This window comes from Pinus tabuliformis, chromosome 8, assembly GCF_031772625.1.
Source record: "Pinus tabuliformis cultivar Carrire ecotype Pingquan chromosome 8, CPIR1, whole genome shotgun sequence".
In the NCBI taxonomy this organism is placed as follows: Eukaryota; Viridiplantae; Streptophyta; class Pinopsida; order Pinales; family Pinaceae; genus Pinus; species Pinus tabuliformis.
Genome location: NC_142294.1, coordinates 1,112,167,730 through 1,112,188,633, shown reverse-complemented (window position 1 = coordinate 1,112,188,633; position 20,904 = coordinate 1,112,167,730). Strand labels below are relative to the sequence as shown.

General features: G+C 36.3%; 1 protein-coding gene across 1 annotated transcript in view; it reads left to right on the top strand.

The window, feature by feature from the left end:
- LOC149239239 (NAD-dependent malic enzyme, mitochondrial-like) overlaps positions 1–20,904 on the top strand; it is a 458,929-nt gene that overhangs the window by 99,599 nt on the left and 338,426 nt on the right. Inside the window, exon 2 of the mRNA XM_089373356.1 lies at positions 574–670. Within this exon, the coding sequence (XP_089229482.1) occupies positions 574–670 (97 nt within the window). The remainder of the gene's footprint in view (positions 1–573; positions 671–20,904) is intronic.

The following is a 20,904-nucleotide window of genomic DNA, read 5'->3' as shown; positions in this document are numbered from 1 at the left end:
TCAAAATTCAGTTCAAGGCTTCAAGCATTGCAGGATGCAGTTTGGAGTAAGGATCTTGTTGGGGTTGTCTCTATTGGACTTCCTTCTAAGTTTCTAACATCATGAGAGTATTACAAGTTTCTGAGTTTGACTTTTCAAGCACTTACAAGGTTTGGCTCTAGGTCTAGGCCATGACTAGGTTCAATCTTGGACTCTAAACATCAGCACTAGGACATATTCTCTATTTTGGGAATATTTAATATTCTATCCAGACAATTGTGCGTCTTTGCATGTGGTTGTCATATTAGACTATTAGCATTTACAAACTATTTCAATCCTACTCAAGTTGTATAATTGAATCTTGATGTGAAGAATTATTGATGTAAATATTTCCAGCAGCACAAGTGAAAATGTTAGCTTAAACCTCTCATTCAGTATGCATTTGTAACTAAATTGCCAGTGAAAAAAATCTCTCCATATTCAGTTGCATTTTAGGCCACTCTGCACATCAAGAACTAGTCATTGGTATTTCAGTTGAATTTTTTCATGAAAGCGACTTTAAGATAATTGATGATTCAGACAATGGGATGACAGGGCACAGCTTTCTCAATGACAGAGCGAGACCGGCTTGATCTACGTGGCCTTCTGCCACCAAATGTCATGACTTGGAAGCAACAAGTTGATCGCTTTAGTATGAATCTCTTTTCTGTGATGCCAACAAGATTTTTTTTTCTTCATTTCTTGGTTATAATGAGTTGGGATGGAATCATTCTGGTATAGTTTAGTATGATTCTGTTAAGGGCAGGATTTGATTGCTACATGTGGGGTTGGTGTGAATGTCCATGATACATATTCAGTTTTTATGGTTTGCTTTCTCTCTTAGACTAAAATCTCTTTGAATGGGAAAGCAATAGTATGCAGTAGTAAGTCAAAGAAAAATCCTATTTTGCACATATATTGAAGAATGCTAACCTTGGAAGAACCAAAAAAAAAAACTTAAATTTTGATCCTGGCATTTGCTTGCTGGGCCACTTGATCCACTTGTAGGGGAGGCCCCCCCTTCCAGCAGTGGGTGCTGGATTTCATTGGACAGTTTCAGCAGAATGCAAGCAACAGCTGGATCTTAGTTACTACAGATTAATTCACTAGGTGGGTGGAGGCAGTTCCGCTAGTGCCAACATTATGAAATTTCTAGAAGAAAATATTATCATCAGCTTTGGGGTCCCAAATAAGATTATGACAGACAATTGTAGTGTTTTCCGATCTATTGAGTTGGTCACTTTCTGCTCCCCGCATAGTATCAAGTTGGCCCATTCAGCCAACTACTATCCACAGGGGAATGTATTTGCTGAATCCACTAATAAAAATCGTGTAAGGGTTATCAGGAAAATAGCGGTCAACAACACGCAGGCATGGGACAGTTGGCTCAAGTATGCACTGTGGGTGGATTGAATTACTAAAAAATGTGCTACTGGTAAGAGCCCACTCAAGTTGTGTTATGAACAAGGTTCGTAAACGCTCTGATACCAATGTTACAAACAAAGTTCTTACTCTGCAATAACTTTCATAATATTTCGAAGACAATGACATCCATTGTAGGACAAGTAATTATATATAAGAATATTTGAATACAAGTGAGCTGATTTGATTACAACTGAGGGTCCCATATATATAGCTAGGCAGGCACCCTTTCATGAACGAACATGTCCATAGAGACATGCCTCTTCACTACTAATTATTAGTTAATTCATCATTATCACTATTTATTATTTTTATATATTTTATTCATAACATTCCCTTCCTCTTCAGAAAGCTTTGTCCTCAAAGCTTATCGCTGACAAGGCATATCATCTGTTTTTTGTCTTTGTAATCTATTTGCATCTTTTGGAGTTCTTCGAGTTGTCATCTTCGTTGATACATGATGATAGGATCCTTGGAGTGATAAATAAAGTTTCCACACTGAGAAAGGATCTGACCATCCTAAATTAATCTTCTGTAGGATCTTTCGATTACTGGAAATTTATAATGAATTCTTATCATCGGATTGGAGTGTGCAAACATCAATATTCTTTGGAACATAAGTATGTTGTTTCTGTTCTGAGTGATACAGACACATAAATTGATTGAGTTTCTTACTCTTGTGATTTGAATGTCGATAAGGAGCTCTTTGGTTTGACTTTCCCTTATCAAGTGTGTGGCAATTTTCTGATTTACTAGAGGTACTGAGATTGTTGAGTTGGGTACAAAATTTTCACTTGGAATTTCTATCGTTTGAACCAGTATTGATAATTTCGGCAATATTCGAAAATATCGCGATATTTTGAAAATATTGGCAAAATATCACGATATTTTGAAAATATCGGCAAAATATCACCATATTTTGAAATTATCGGCAAAATATCGCGATATTTTGAAAATATCGGCAAAATATTGCCATATTTTGAAAATATCGGCTATGTTTAAAAATATGAAAAAAATTTGATTTTTATGCTTGCCGATATTTTCGCCGATATTGCCGATAAGATGTTTTCTAGACCCTCGCCGATATTTTGCCGATACTGATATTATCAACACTGGTTTGAAATGCAACATTTGAATGTGTTTTTCTTCAACTGGCTTGTCTTCTTCTTGATTTGTGATATTCACTGGATCGATATTCATTCCTTTCTTTTCAACTTGAATTTCTTCATTTGAAGATTTTGACGCTTCCTTCTTTGTAAGGTGTTGTACCTTGTTTTTCAATTACTTCTTGTCCTTCTTAATCTTCTTAATTTGCATTAGTAATTTTCTTTAAGTTGAGAAACTTCTTCATTCTTGTAAGTTGTCAACGGTAATTTTGTCAACTTCTTTTTGCATATTTTGTAGCACTTTCTTACCTTCTTGAAAAATTAATTTTGAAATATCTTGTACGTCTTCTTGTGTTATTGAATTTGGCTTCAATGTAACATCTTGTAGTGTTATTTTTTTTCTTTTTGTATGAAAGCGTGAAAAACTCCTTTTTTGTATTTAGGATGAAGGACCCTAGAGTTTCATCTAGGGTGAACCCAAAATAATATCACCTTGATCATTCCATACGGATTGAACTGAGAATTGCAATATAAATGTATAATCCCCAATGTTTAATTGTAAGTTGTTTGTCATATTTTTTGTTATTAAAAAGTCTAATTTTTTGATTATATTTGGCTTGGGAATCACTAATTGATTTGCGATTTTAGGCTTTATATAATTTTTATTTCTGGTCGACGAGATAGAAATAGTAACAATTTTTCCTGTAATAGACCCTTTAATTCTAAATAGCATTGAAACATAGTTATGTGAGGTTTCTGGAAATCTTTCTTCCTTTATTTCCGAACTAGATTCCATTTTTTCATTCGATCACAAATACCATAATATTTTGCTTTTAATACTTTATTATATAGGGTATTATTTTTATAACACCTCCCTTTACTTGCATAAGAAGTTTTTTATTACTCCTTTTGTAGTTATAAAAAATATCCCTTTTGATTAAAAAAATGTTTTTTTGTTGTAAGTAGGATAAGAATTAAAATATTGAACTATGATATATTTTTAATTTCTTTTTTTGGTGTACTCTTCATTTTATAAGTAACAATGTTAAAATTGGCAACTAGGGCCAAATTCCATGTGGGTCATCTTATTAATGGCAACTGATATTTTTCTTGGATCCCTCTCATCGAGAGGTGTAGGATTGATCTAAAGATCATCCGATTCCGATAAGTATTCATGGAGATATGAATTTATTTGTGTACAATCATCATACCAAGACAACCCAAGGAGTCTGTCCATAAATTGGGTGGCCACTGGTGCTGACCAAAACTCTCCTAGCGAATGTGCATGTTTAACTGCTAGGTCAACTGTACCATCTAGGTTGTAGTCAACTAGCATACTTGGGAAATAATAGGTAGTCCCACACAGATCCCAATTCCAGTTTGGGCTTCCAGTATCCCTAGTGCCTAGAAGCTCCCATTGAGCTACACCTGGTTCCACCACCATCTAAATAGTCCACTCCACTGGGTACCAACACAGGATCTCTCGCCATCCAACCCCAAGAGAGGGATCGAATGCACGAACTCCTGCACATAGAACAACCCCAACACGCGGATGCTGCACCCTGTGCAACTGCGATTGTCTCATCTTAGTTCTCACTATCTAGGTCAACACATGAGATCTTACTAGGTAGCTTCGTTTCTCTCTCTCCAATGGGAAAAGTTGACCCAACAATGTTGCTAGCCCTGTTTATGTATCCCTGAAGAGGGCTGCCCCAATTCTCCAATGTGCCCTCTAATTGTACCATTAGGAAATACAACTGTTCCCCAATGTGAGCCAACTGGGCCGTTGACTCGGCACAAACCACTCTCATGCCCTCCAGCTCCTTGTTCTACAGCAGAATAGCCTCTCATATTGATGTGGCCTTCCTTTTTAATGCTAGAATGTCGCCCTGAAACTGATGACACTAATGTGTGCAACTATCATCCAACACCTCTGTATCTCCCGACGCCTTATCAAGGGTGGATACGTCTCCTAGCACCTCACCCAAAATCTCGGACACGACCCCAGTCACCACCTCAACGGATGGAATTAATGGGGTATGGTCTACTCTCTCCACTAAGATGTCAACCGACACGGTCAGGGAAGTCTCCAACACGAGTGACCTCTGCCCCCTACTCAGTGTATCTACTTGCTCCCCACAATCCTGTGTAGATGGTTGCACCCCCACGGCCTGTGCAACTCTAGTGTCTCTTCTGTAAGGAAGAGGATAGATCTGGTCCGACACCTTCATCAATTGGGTCAAGAATTCACGCATATTAAATCCCCCTTGAGCCATGGGTTGTTTATGGTTAAACCCGTCACTGTGTATACATGCACAAATCTTCCCTGATCTAGTTGGTTGCCCCACAGCTGGCCAAGATCATGGCTCTGATACCACTGTAATATTCCTAATGGAAATTTACAATGATAAACAAAGCAAACATAGAAAAAACCTAAATTGCACGAAACAGGGAAACAGGTACGAGTTTCCGAAACAGGCATGATACGAAACGTGAACCCCCCCCAAATTTTGGAAACGGGGAAATGCAATATATATATATATATATATATATATTAGGACATTTAAGAAATATGTGCAATCATAAAGCATATATGATACATTCTAATTTATTACATTATGATTAAATTGTCAATGCATAAACTATAAGTCTCTAAATTTACATCACATTTACTCATGAATGATCACATAATGAAAATAGCAATATCCAAAATCAGCCACGAGAAATTTCTAATTTCTTGTCTCGTGCTTGATTGGGAGTCTCCTCCTACATAGTCGAACGACCTTAGTGCTCTTGATTAAATACAAGTTCCATACCCTAGTATCCTACGTGCTCTTGATTATTGGGAGTCTCCCCTGCATAGAGGGCTTGGTTCTCTTGATTAAATACAAGTTCCATACCCTAGTACATGACAAAATCCAATGGAAACATTGCAATCCCCACAATCCTAAAATCCTGAAAAACAGATGAGTCTGCTGGATTTTGAGTGAGATTTAAAATTCTACTTTCTCCATATGAAATCCAATGAGGGTGAAACCACTTTGAAACATCCTGAGTCATTTCATGGTAATGTTAAAAATTTAAGTAAAATGATGAAAATGAAAAATAAAGGAGAATGTCACTTTTACTTTAAGAATTTAACATTACCATGAATTGCATATCAACACTAGGTTGTCCCACTCAAAAAATCCTCTTTTTTATAACTTGAGAGGCATCCAGAAGATATTTTAGTCGCCTAATAAAAAATTAGAAGAGAAAAAATAAAAAATAAAATACAAGAAAAAGTCAATTTAGAAGAGGAAACTCCATCGTACGACCTCGAAACGCGTTTCCAGCTGTACTGGCCACCTATCCTCCTCAAGAAACGGGCTAGTACGGCCGGAAACGCGTTTCCAGGCCGTATGGTACGAGTTTCCTCGTTTCCGGCTGGAAACGGACCCTTCTCCAACGTTTCCTGCAACTTGGGAAAAAACAAATACAAAAATTTACGACACATTAAACAACCAGAAATCTCCATAAACTATGCTGAGCTGAACCATTTTATTGATATAATTGCTGGGTACAAAGGTAAATCAGAAAGCATGCACCTGGGCTTGCCTAAGGCAAGCGAACAATATCCAGGTGATGAAATCTGCTGCTTTAACATGCAATGTGGCTATCACCAACAATCTGTGCACTGTCCCAGTGAAAACTGCATCGCTCATTGCAAAAAGTAGCTGGTAGGGCCTTCTCCAGTGCTCATATAATTCCAAGAAATTAACCCCGGGATCTCCACCAATAACCCAAAACAACCCACAAAAGGGATTGGCCAAATGTTGATCTTGGAATTTCGGCCCAATTTCCCTTAGATCCTTTAGATGCTGGCTGGGTTGGGACCCCTGCTTGATCCCTCAAATCTGCACAAAAAATTCTGCCAAATTAATTTTGGCCTCTTCTCAATAAACCCAGAAAAACCCAGAAAGCGTTTGTCGTATTTTTGACGCTCCAAAATTGACTCCAAATGCTTGGCCCTCTTCCATAAGTAGACAATGTAACATGTAGCAGATGCTGCATTTGCTGCTCCACCAAAATGTTGGAAAGTCCCCCACAATCCCCTCCATTCAAATTCCAAATAATCCCAACTCCTCAAACCCCTTCGCAATCCACCCCACGAGTTGCCTTAATAAAGGACTGCACAATCCATGGACAAAATGATGCAGACCCTCCTCTAGGAATTTGAATGGTTGTTGGGTGATACTTGTTCTAGAAATTGATCAAGAGTGCCCCAAGACCAATACAACCCTTCACTCTGACTCTTCTCTCCTCCAACCACTGCGTGGCTCCCTGAACTGCGTCCCAGCGAACTCAGAATTCGTGTTGCCTGTGTGGTCTTCCTTCCAACTCAAAAAATGAGTAGAATTTGCCTCCCTAGGGTGCACTCCTGATCCACCGAAGAAGAGGGTGAGATTTCCCCTTGAAACCTTTGGTGCTAAACAACACCTGTGATTCATCTAAACAACTTGAGCAAGAAAGTGTAAAATGTCAAATGATCAAAAGTGCTTAATGATGTTGACTTCCTCTTATTCATAATTGTTGCTCTCTTCTTTCATGTGGGCCCCTTCTCCAAGTAATTTGAGCTCCCTCAGTCATTCGAATTTCTCCATCAAGGGGGTGCATATTTCATCATGGGGTGGTCCCCACATCCCACTATGTGATTAATATTCCCTTTGTCTATTGTTTGGGGCTTCCACTACCACACAACATCAAATTAATTAATGTCCACCTGCTTTTCCTAGGTTTGTATCCAAAATTTTTCCCTTCCATAATTTACAACCATGTTGCAGGAAACGCTGGGCCTGAGCTCGTTTTTGGGCAGAAACAGTATGGAAATGCAAAAACGTGTTTGTTATGGCCTGGAAACATGTTTTAGGCCGTACTGCCACGTTTCACGTGGGGGAAACGTGGCCCAGTACGATGTGAAATGCGTTTCTAGGTCGTACAACCACGTTTTAGCGATAAAGTGACTTTTTTTTTCAATTTTTTTGATTATATATATATTATTTTTTATTTTATTTTATTTTATTTTTTATTTATTTATTTATTTTTTTCGCTCCCTGCCAATTCAGGAGTGATAGAGGGAGCTATTGAAGATCAAAACAAATTTTTGAGTGGGGCAGCCTAATGTTCAAGCCTATGGATATAGTGTTGATATGCAGTTCATGGTAATGTTAAATTCTTAACATTACCATGAAATGACTCAGGATGTTTGAGAGTGGTTTTGCCCTCATTGGATTTCATATGGAGAAAGTAGAATTTTGGATCTCACTCAAAATCCAGCAAACTTATCTGTTTTAAAGGATTTCAAGATTGGGGGGGTTGCAATGTTTCCATTGGATTTTGTCATGTACTAGGGTATGGAACTTGTATTTAATCAAGAGCACTAAGGTCGTTCGACTATGCAGGAGGAGTGTTGGGTCCCTATAATAATAGTGATTACCCCATTACTATTGTAGTTATACCCCTTATTTATATTGTTGTTCCCCTATTACCCCCATATTGTTATTTCTGTGCCCCATAGAATCCCTCTATTGTTATTTTTGTGGCTTTATATTATTATTGTTAGGTCGGCTGAATTATATTGTGACTCCTTAGACTCCTATATATAGAAAGGAGGTTTTGTCATTTGTATCATCCAAGAATGGTTCATTTATGTAATGTAAAGGAGGTTGCCCCCTCGAAGAGGCTGAATTCTTAGGCATTGATCTATCTTTTCTATCTTTTCTTGAGCTGGTTTCATAACAAGGAGACTCAATAAAGCACGAGACAGGAAATTAGAAATTTTTCGTGGCCGATTTGGGATATTGTGATTTTCATTATGTGATCATTCATGAGTAAATGTGATGTAAATTTAGAGATTTGTAGTTTATGCATTGACATTGGACAATTTAATCATAATGTATCATGTATGCTTTATGATTGCACATATTTCTTAAATGTCCTAATATATATATATATTGCGTTTCCCCGTTTCCAATTTTTTTGGGGGTCACATTTTGTACCCATACTTGTTTCAGATTCCAGAAAATGGTACCCGTTTCCCCGTATCGGGCAATTTAGATTTACAAAATTTGAAAAAGGCACTGTTGTCGCACGGAATGTCTAGGCACCGCGACAACGACTTAGATCAGGGGTTGTCACCCAGATCCCCAATCTCTTTGTTTAAGCTGTCTCCCTACATTAGGCTAAGGGGGGTAGATCCTACGAAAATGGAATGATGGAGAACTAGTTGGAAACTAGCCAGTTCGGGAGACACAGTGAAGTGACCAAGTACTTGATTTAGATTTAGCAAGATTTGATTATATTTTAAGCAATTGATGCCAGTGCCTTATGGAGTCAACTATCTTGGTAGGAAATTTAGGACCAAGTAATTGATTTGCAACTACTGTTTGGATGAATGACTATCTTATATGAAGTGCAGATCCTAAAGCTAATATGAGATGCAAGATTCTTGGTTAATTTTAGTTAAATGCCTATCTAAGTTTTAACCCTTTGATCCTTTCTATATTGAGCCTAATTTCGTAGTAATTGGCAGAAAGAATATAAGGTGAAGTACACTAAGGTGTGATTAACGATATCTCTCCTGAAAATCTAACATACCCGGTGCCTTCGGCGCTGTAGAGGGTTGTGGCTCTGACGACTGCAAGGTCACCGTTTTAAGTACTATTAAAAGCAGGCTTCTTAAGCAAAGATGGATGGATACCTATCTCTCTATCGACCAAGCTTATGCTTGGAAGTAAATTTTATTTATGCAAAACTAACTTATATGCAAATGCACCAGATGATGAGAAGAAGTTAGACCCGAGGATTAGAAACACTTGTGTCGCAAAAGCCTTTAATCACCAAAATAAATTGCTCACTCTATTGGATGAAGATTTAAAAATAAACCCTTGAAAATATTACAATTAAACCACAAGTTTATTTCAAATCTTTTTTGATTCAATTATAGCTTAAAGAGAACAAAAACTTGTTTGCAATCATTGTCGACAGATGCCCAAAAAATACTCAGTTTATGAAACAAAAGATATGCATTTGATCACAATTCCATGACAGAGTACTTAATTTTCAGAAATTAGTTTTTAGGACAGCAGTAAGAAAAACTTTATGATAGCAACAATATGACAATGAAAACAATAAGCTATCAATGATATCTTTATGCCAAAAATTTACCGAAATTTTTCCAAACTTGCCCACATGAATGATAAAATATTTTCAACCTGTTATGATGTGATTTCCAGAATTATATCAGATCTGGTATACTTATTACAGTTAGCAATTAAAACATGAAATAAGCCTAATGATGAATGCCCAACTCAAGAAATTAATTCCTTAATGTATTAGACAACTTAGGAACTAATTTTAGGCTAACCCACATGAAATTTTGCCACTGTTATATTTCAGACTTCAGAAACAGAATTATTCAGAGATAACAGTCACCCAAAATGTAGATCTAGGCCAAATTTTTGATACACATCAAACATAAATGACTTATTAATGTATTTAACAATTTTTTTAGTTAATTTCAAACCATGTAGATGTGTTTTTCACCACTATTAGAAAGGTATAGGACCGCTGTAGCAAATAATGAGGAAAAAGATGGTTTAGAGATCAAACCTTAGGCCGTAGGCCTTGAAAATCACTTTGCCCAAGTTGCCAAAAAAATTTCAATCCCTGAAACACAATTTTTTACCAAATTTTTTGCATAACCCACCAATGATTGGCTTCAGAAAATTAAATATTCAGATCAGAAATGGAGCAAGGAGAATCTAGGGCCAATGAGAGCTAGCACTTGGGCTAGGAGAAGGAAGATTTGGGCTTAGGAGCCCCAAAACTTGAAACCCTTGCTTTGAAAAAATATTTTGCTTCAGATCTTCAGATTTATTGCGAAATCTTTAATGGCTGGCCTTGCAAAAATATTTGGGACAAGGTATTGCCCTCCAGGGCCTAGATCTGTCTCAAAACTCCCAGATCTCCTTGAAAAATTTCAGATCTGAAGATTTACTTGGCTAATTTCCCAGATCTATTCCTGCAAATGATCTTTGAGCTCAGATCTTGCCCACCAGGGTCTAGAATTAGCTCAGATTTGAAGATTTTCTTGGCTAATTTCTCAGATATATTCTTGCAAACAATCTTTGAGCCTAGATCTTGCCCTCCAGGGTCTAATTCTAGCTCAGATCTAAAGATTTTCTTGGCTGATTTCTCAGATCTATTCTTGCAAACAATCTTTGAGCCCAGATCTTGCCCTCCAGGGTCTAGATCTAGCTCAGATCTGAAGATTTTCTTGGCTGATTTCTCAGATCTATTCCTGCACAAGTGAAAAGAGAAAAACCCAATACCCAATATGTACAAAAATAGAGAAAATCCCAAAAACCCAAGTGTTAAAATTCAAAATTATGTTTCAAAATTTCAGATTTACACAAGTAAATACCATATTATTACAAATAAAATAATAGATCTATACAAATAATTTTCAAATATATACAAATAATTTACAGATCTATCAGATCTGAGGAGTATGAGTCCAACTGCGCTCCCAGATCTGATAATCTAAGGCTCTTAATAGTTAGATCTATCAAAATTTCCACAAAATATTCAAAAGATTTTGAAATTTTAGAGAGGTACTAGCCCAAAAACGCCCTGTAGAAAAAACATTATCGTTAGATAAATCCTGAGGCTTATATGAAGTAGGCTCTTCAGAAAATATGTGTTTAGAGTTGGTTGGTCCAACCGATGACTATCCCCAAACGCTCAATGAAAACTTGAGAGATCTTCTGTAAACACTAGATCAACCATCAAATCAAGTAGAGAAGTAGAACAACAACAAAATTATGAAGAAATAGAGATACTTGCTACTTCAATCAAAATTAAAAATGTTACCCTAGATCCAACAAACTGAATAAGGTACCTGTATTCAGATTATTCTAAGAGAGTTATTGATTGACAATTTTCACATAATGTTAAGTAGAAATTAAAACAATTTTACCATAAATTCATGAAGAGGAACACTACAGCACGTTGAAACCCCAAAGACTTTTGTATTAATTCAAAAAAGTATACAAGAGAGCTAGAGAGCTTAGTACATGATCTAGAGATCGGATGAATTGACTGACAAACGACTTCCTATTTAAAGATAAATCCTCCAACGTGTAGTTCGAGTGATCCTTGTCAAAACAATCTCGACCATCGATGAGGATTAAAATTTCTTTTAATCTCATCCGTCGAAATTTTAAATTCTTGAGGAAATTTGAATTTTTCAATTAAATGCATTTTAATTAACTCAAAAATAAAAATTTTGAGTTAATTTCCTCAAAAATTTGATTTTGACTTAAACCTCAGGGACCAAAGGCTTAAAATTTAGCAAAATAATTAATTTACCTTAGTTTCGGGACCTTTTAAAATTTGAATATTAAGGACCAACGAATTTTGCCTTTGGAAAAATTTAAATTTACCTAGGACCTAGAATTGATTAAATTTCTGGCTTAGGATTTTAATTAATTTTTGGCCAGAAAATTTAATTAATTAACCTATGAGGGGATAAATATTTTTTTCCAACCCTCAAGACATTTTACATCATAAGGGGGAAAATCCATCTGAAACAGACCCTCACAGACTACCCATTTCTGCGACACAAATATAATCTAGTAGACCAAGCAATTTGTAATAAAATAACCTAACCAAATAGTTAGGATTATTCCCAAATCACTTTTACATAGACTCGATCTATAACACTAGGACTCGCCTAAGATCCTAGTGACAAAATACATTCCGGCTTTGGGGTAAGACTGAAGGAAAACTCTGCTGACCATCTGAGAATGGATCAGTGAGACAAAAAACCTCCTAGAATGTAGGTCGTCACCAAAAAATTAGGTTTACCTAGGCAATTACATACATGACACAGATTTGCTGAGATTATTTACATCATATACATGCAGAATGGGTTTACATTATAACATGAAAATCAGACTGATGATGATAACTGGACGACACGAACACATCGATCAGGCACTATCCCTTTTGCAAAAAAAGGGGGTGTACTACTATGGGTCGTTGACACGTAGTGGTCAACATCTGGCTCTATTTGGGGACATGTTGCTGCAACGGAGGAATGTGAGAATCCAAAATCTGCATCCACGCAACACACAATATAACATAAGTAGCGTCCATCCAAAAAATTATCATATAACATTAAGCACATGAAAGATATAAGCTCTTCATTTATTAATTATCCTAATAGTATGAAAAACACAAATCTAACTACAAAATGAAATACTGAAATAACAGGGTATATGGTTAGAAATACAATACAAAGATGCGCCATGGCATCAAATGTGTTCAATATAGTGCATGCTGAGCATTTGCTTGCTTTTAGGCAAATCTGTCGGCTGTTTCTCCGATGTGCCATGTCTAATCTTGCATACGGTAGGACCTTTTCCTATCCGAAAATCAAGCTGCTCGCGACCATCTGATGCATCAAACCGCTTTCCCATCCACTTTCTCTTGCGCTTTTTCTTTATGGCAGGTTGTATCACTGATGAAGTGGAACATTTTGCTTCAAAACTCTCAGATGAAGTATGTAAGATATGCATGACATGTCTTTCTTCATTCTGCATCTGCTCTGTCAAGAATGATGGATCAGTCTCACAGGTGTCATGAGTTATAACTTGATCTTTTATGACTGGTGGATCAAACATGCAAGCATCAACCTGATTCTTATTAATTTCCATTTTATCTGAGTCACCTTCAATTAGCCACTTTTCAATGGAACAAATGACCTCATAATAAGATGGAGCTTGCTGCAGCAGATAGGGAGGCTTATGATCTGTTGACGTTTCCTTGTTTCTTTCATCCTCTGACTGATGCTGAAGTTTCTGTACCTGTATTGTTATGGCATCCATCTGGGTAGAGTGTTCAACCTTCATAGCACTGACTTCCTTGGCATGGTTTTCCTCCATGGTCAATAACTTATTCTGAAGACATATCTGACCAACTTCCATATTTTTTATTACTTTGTCATTATCTTCTTTTATGGTCATCAAGCAATGTTGCATAGAGTTTATCTCTTTCTCATGATTTGCTTGTATGATAGCTAACTGATTATTATAATCGAATCTCATGATGGTCATTTCTTCGTCCATAGTTGACAATCTGTTCTGAATCGAACTTATTTCTTCTTGATAACTTGTTTCCATGGCAGTCACGTGATTTGAATGATTAAATTCCATGATTGTCATATTTTCCTCTAGGGCTAATAACTTGCTTTGCATAGAATTAATTTCCCTGTCATGATTAGCTTTCACGGTTTCCATTTCCTTAGCATCTTGACTCTGCATGTCGGTCCTTATATCCTCCATATTCTTAGCACACTTTTCCACTACGGTGGTTACGTGATCAAAGTGTTTAATTTTCATGATTTCCATCTCCTCATCACGTTTTTCCAGTTGAGTGTACAAAGTTCTCATATCCTTGATGTAATCAGTTATAAATTTTTCTTGATTAAGCTCCATATCTTTTACCCGCTGTGTTTGATTGAACTGCATGTCTTTAACCAACTGCTTTAGTTCTTCTATAAGATGCTTATCATTCTCCCTTTCACTGTCGACACTGATTTGATATGTTGTTCTTGCCTTTCCACTATCATGGATTCGTTCTGCAACGGTACAAGTGGATGGCACATTCTAATATGGAGAATTGTCTTGAAATCTGTCATTGACAGGTGGATCCTTTACGAGATCACTCTCATTTTGTTGCATAATGTTAGGGGCACAAGGCGAGCTACCTTGATCACCATATCTATCTGTAAAAGCATTGATGATGTCTTGTAAAGAAACGAAAGAATTTTCAGGACAATTATGAAACCAATTCAAAGCATCATCCTCTAAAGAAAAAGCAAATAGATGCATTTTGACATCTTCATGTTTATATTGGGGAGAACTACAATATTTGATTATTGTATGAGTAAACCTGCATAGATGTTTTCTAACAGCGACTGAATCACCACCCGAGAACAAAGGCAATTTATAAATGACCTCTTCCAGCATATCATGGAGAAAATCAGTAAAATGACACGGGTAAACGAATCATCCATGATGACTTGCTTGAAGGGATAAGGAGGGACCAAATGGATGCTAGAGAGAGACCCATGCTCAAGAAAATCAAGAGATCCACAAGAAGCAAGCTTCTAGTAGAAATTCTTGTAAGAAATGAAAGAAGTGGAGTTGCCACTTGAACATGAATCTAGCTCTAAGATCCAAAAGGCAAACAACTGGATATAAGGGAGGGTTTCTTGTTTCAGAAATAATGGATGAATAAGTGGAGTCACCACTCAAATAAGAAATGAACCGAAATGTCCAGGTGCTAAAAGTGTAGATGAAACGATTAATGAGATGACGAAAAATAAAGCGATGAAAATATCAAATGACACCCAAAAATGTTGTGCCACTGACTAAAATGAATGATAGAAAGAAGAATGCCGCAAATCCAAGGCCCAATAAATACGTTCTCGGCAACGGCGCCAAAAAATGTTGTCATTGCTGGCTTAAATGAAAAGATGAGAAATGAGATGAACCATGAGGGAATGTCATTGAAACGTCGAGAATAAAATATCCCCGGCAACGGCACCAAAAAATTTTGTGCCGCTTGACGGGCTAATGAATGGCAGAAATGATGAGATGATTAAAATAATGTTGAGGAAACCAGGGACAGAAAAACTCTATCCACAGCAACGGCGCCAAAAGATGTTGTCGTTTTCGGCTAAAATGAAAAGATGAGAAATGAGAAGAATGATGTCGTTGAAACGCCGAGAATAAAATGTCCCCGGCAACGACGCAAAAAATGTTGTCGTTGCTAGCTAAAATGAATGATAGAAAGATGAAAGATGAATTTCGTAGAGCCAAGGCCCAATAAATTGGTACCTAACAACAACGCCAAAAAATGTTTTCGCACAGAATGTCTAGGCACTGTGACAACGACTCAGATCGGGCGTTGTCACCCTGATCCCCAATCTCTCCGTTTAAGCTGTCTCCCTAATGTAGGCTAAGGGGGGTAGACCCTGCGAAAATGGAATGACGGATAACTAGTTGGAAACTAGCCAGTTTTGGAGAGACAGTGAAGCAACCAAGTACTTGATTTAGATTTAGCAAGATTTATAGGATTTGATTAGATTTTAAGCAATTGATGCTAGTGCCTTATGGAGTCAACTATCTTGCTAGGAAATTTAGGACCAAGTAATTGATTTGCAACTACTGTTTCGATGAATGACTATCTTATATGAAGCGTAGATCCTAAAGCTAATATGAGATGCAAGAATCTTGGTTAATTTTAGTTAAATGCCTCTCTAAGTTTTAACCCTTCGATCCTTTCTATATTGAGCCTGATTTCGTAGTAATTGGCAGAAAGAAGATAAGGTGAAACACACTAAGGTGTGATTAACGATACCTCTCCTAAAAATCTAACATACCCGGTGCCTCCGGCGCTGCAGAGAGTTGTGGCTCTGACGATTGCAAGGTCACCGTTTTAAGTACTATTAAAAGCAGGTTTATCAAGCATAGATAGATGGATACCTATCTCTCTATCGACCAAGCTTATGTTTGAAAGTGAAAGTTGTATTGCAAAAGCCCTTAATCACCAAAATAAATTGCTCACTTTATTGGATGAAGACTTAAAAATAAACCCTTGAAAATATTACAAATAAACCACAAACTTATTTCAATCATTTTTTGATACAATTATAGCTCAAAGAGAACAAAAACTTCTTTGCAATCAATGTCGACAGATGCTCAAAAAATACTCAGTTTATGAAACAAAAGATATGCATTTTATCACAATTCCATGACAGAGTACTTAATTTTCAGAAATTAGTTTTTAGGATAGCAGTAAGAAAAACTTTATGACAACAACAATATGACAATGAATACAGTAAGCTATCAATGATATCTTTATGCCAAAAATTTATCGAAATTTTTCCAAACTTGCCCACATGAATTATAAAAAATTTTCAGCCTGTTATGATGTGATTTCTAGAATTATATCAGATCTGGTATATTTATTACATCCAACAATTAAAACATAAAATAAGCCTAATGATGAATGCCCAACTCAAGAAATTAATTCCTTAATGTATTAGACAGCTTAGGAACTGATTTTAGGCTAACCCATATGAAATTTTGCCACTGTTATATTTCAGACTTCAGAAATAGAATTATTCAGAGATATCAGTCACCCAAAATGTAGATCTAGACCAAATTTTTGATACACATCAAACATAAATGACTTATCAATGTATCTAACAATTTTTTTAGTTAATTTCAAACCACTCAGATGTGTTTTTCACCACTATTAGAAAGTTATATGACTGCTGTAACAAATAGTGAGGAAAAAGATGGTTTAGAGATCAAACCCTTAGGCCCTAGGCCTTGAAAATCACTTTGCCCAAGTTGCCAAAAAAATTTCAATACCTGAAACACAAATTTTTACCAAATTTTCTACAAAACCCACAAAAGATTGGTTTCAGAAAATTAAATATTCAGATCAGAAATGGAGCAAGGAGAATCTAGGGCCAATGAGAGCTAGCACTTGGGCTAGGAGAAGGTAGATCTAGGCTTAGGAGCCCCAAAACTTGAAACCCTTGCTCTGAAAAAATATTTTGCTCTAGATCTTCAGATTTATTGCAAAATCTTTAATTGCTGGCTTTGCAAAAGTATTTGGGACAAGGTATTGCCCTCCAGGGCCTAGATCTGTCTCAAAACTCCCAGATCTGCTTGAAAAATCTCAGATCTGAAGATTTACTTGGTTGATTTTCCAGATCTATTCTTGCAAACAATCTTTGAGCCCAGACCTTGCCCTCCAAGGTATAAAATTAGCTCAGATTTGAAGATTTTCTTGGCTGATTTCTCAGATATATTCCCGCAAACAATCTTTAAGCCCATATCTTGCCCTCCAAGGTTTAGATCTAGCTTAGATCTGAAGATTTTTTTGGCTGATTTCTCAGATCTATTTCTGCAAACAATTTTTGAGCCTAGATCTTGCCCTCCATGGTCTAGATCTAGTTCAGATCTGAAGATTTTCTTGGCTGATTTCTCAGATCTATTCCTGCACAAGTGAAAAGAGAAAAACCTAATACCCAATATGTACAAAAATAGAGAGAATTCCAAAAACCCAAGTGTTAAAATTCAAAATTATGTTACAAAATTTCAGATCTACACAAGTAAATACCAGATCTATACAAATAAAATAACAGATCTATACAAATAATTTATAGATCTATACAAATAATTTACAAATCTATCAGATCTGAGGAGTATGAGTCTAACTCCACTCCCAGATCTGATAATATAAAGCTCTTAATAGTCAGATCTATCAAAATTTCTACAAAATATTTAAAAGATTTTGAAATTTTAGAGAGGTACTAGCCAAAAAACACCCTATAGAAAAAACATTATCATTAGATAAATCCTGAGGCTTATATGAAGTAGGTTCTTCAGAAAATATGTGTTGAGAGTTGGCTGGTCCAACCGAGGACTATCCCTAAACGCTCAATGAAAACTTGAGAGATCTTCTGCAAACACTAGATCAATCATCAAATCAAGTAGAGAAGTAGAACAACAATAAAGTTTTGAAGAAATAGAGATACCTGCTACTTCAATCAAAATTAAAAATGTTACCCTAGATTCAACAAACTGAATAAGATACCTATATTCAGATTATTTTAAGAGAGCTATTGATTGACAGTGTTCACATAACATTAAGTAGAAATTAAAACAATGTTACCATAAATTCATGAAGAGGAACACTACAACACGTTAAAACCCCAAATACTTTTACATTAATTCGAAAAAGTATATAAGAGAGCTTAGTACACGATCTAGAGATCGGATGATTTGACAGACAAATGACTTCCTATTTAAAGATAAATCCTCCAACGGCTAGTTCGAGTGATCCTTGTCAAAGCAATCTCGACCATTGATGAGGATTAAAATTTCTTTTAATCTCATTCGTCAAAATTTTATATTCTTGAGGAAATTCGAATTTTTCAATTAAATGCATTTTAATTAACTCAAAAATAAAAAATTTTGAGTTAATTTGCTCAAAAATATGACTTTGACTTAAACCCCAGGAACCAAAGGCTTAAAATTTAGCAAAATAATTAATTTACCTTAGTTCCAGGACCTTTTAAAATTCTAATATTAAGGACCAACGAATTTTGCCTTTGGAAAAATTTAAATTTACCTAGGACTTAGAATTAATTAAATTTCTGACTTAGGATTTTAATTAATTTTTGCCAGAAAATTTAATTAATTAACCTATGAGGGGATAAATTATTTTTCCAACCCTCAAGACATTTTACATCATAAGGGGGAAAACCCATCTGAAACAGACCCTCATAGACTACCCATTCCTGCGATACAAATATAATCCAGTAGACCAAGCAATTTGTAATAAAATAACCTAACCAAATAGTTAGAATTATTTCCAAATCACTTTTACATAAACTTGATCTATAACACTAGGACTCGCTTAAGATCCTAGTGACAAAATACATTTTGGCTTTGGGGTCAGACTGAAGGAAAACTCTGCCGACCATCTGAAAATGGATCGGTGAGACGAAAAATGTCCTAGAATGTAGGTCGTCATAAAAAAATTAAGTTTACTTAGGCAACTACATACATGACACAGATTTGCTGAGATTATTTACATCATATATATGCAGAATGGGTTTACATTATAACATGAAGATCAGACTAATGATAATAGCTGGACGACACAAACACATCGATCAGGTGCTATCCCTTTTGCGAAAAAAGGGGGTGTACTGCTATGGGTCGTTGACATGTAGTGGTCAATAGGCACTTAGCAAATTTTTTTTGGAAAGGATATTACATAAAAGTCATTTTTGAAAAGTAAAGTGACCTGTTGACCACTACTGGTCAACTGCCCATGCAGTACACCTCCTTTCTGTTGGCAGAGAGGGGTAGCTCCTGAGCAGCATGTCCGTGCCATCCTGCCATCATCAGCAGTTTGATCTTTTTGATTGTAAACCCAGTCTGCATGTATTAACTGTAAATAATCTTAGCAGACATGAAGTCATGTATGTAATTTGCCTAGGTGGACCTAACTTTCTGATGATAATCTACGTCCCGGAAGGTTTTTTGTCTCACCGATCCACGGATCGGCAGAGTTTTCCTTCAAACCTGATCCCAAAGTCGGGATTGATTTTGTCATTTGAACTTTAGGAGAATCCTAGTGTGTTGATCTGCTAGATTATCGTTGTGTCGCAGAGCTGGGTGTTTTGTGAGGGTCTGTATTAAATGGGTTTGTCCCTTAAGATGTAATTTTGTAAAAGTCATGATGTAATGTGTCCTGAGGGTCGAGAAATGTTTTAAATCCCCTCATGAGTCCTAAGTCCTAGGTCCTAGGTGATGTTTCCGAAGGTTTAGTTCAGTGATCCATTTTAAAATGAATTAAAAAATTAAAAAATGAATAAAAATAATAAAATAATGAAAAATAATAAAAAATTAAAAAATCAAGCAAAAACCCTAACTAATAAAATAATAATATTTTAAGTTAATAAATCGACGGATGAGATCAAGAGATGTCTTGATCCTCATCAACGGTCGAGATCATTTCTACATGGATCACTCGAACTAGCCGTTAGGATCATTTCCTTTATATAGGGTCTTAGGGAGTCATTTGAGATGATCTGATCTGTGAGTCTGTACTGAAAAGCTCTCTTGTAATCTGATTTTCTGGTTAATAAAAAGACTTTGGGGTCCAAATCGTGTTGGTGTTACTCTCTGGAATTGCTGTGAGATCTTCAATTTTATGCATATTTCAGTTTTCAGCCATTAATCATAGCTTGTTTTTAGAGTAGTTTGAGCACAGGTATCTTGTTCACCTGCTAGGGTTTGAGGGCTGCTAGGGTTTCTGAAATAATGGCAGGTATCTCCATTATGCTGATGGTTGCTTGAGATGTGCAGGGAAACTTTTTAGTGAAGGATATTTGTGGGCGTTTGGGGAAGTTCTGGGCTGAACCAGCCGACTCCCACTGGCTTTTCTGTGTAGAGCCCAGCTGATTGTTCCCTGGGTTAATCATTCAAAGTTTCTTTTCTGTTTTACATTGAGAGATTTTCTTTCTGTTCACAGTGAAGTTCAAGTTTCTGATTCTGAAAATATTTCTGTTATTATGGCTAAATCTGGCTGTTAAGGGGCCAAATCTGTACATTAAATTAGCTGATCTAGGGTTTCATGTTTTTGCTTTATGCAGTTTTTATGCTAGGGTTTTTCCTTTTTTTTTGCAGGTTACAGGTGCATTTTTGAGAAAAACTTC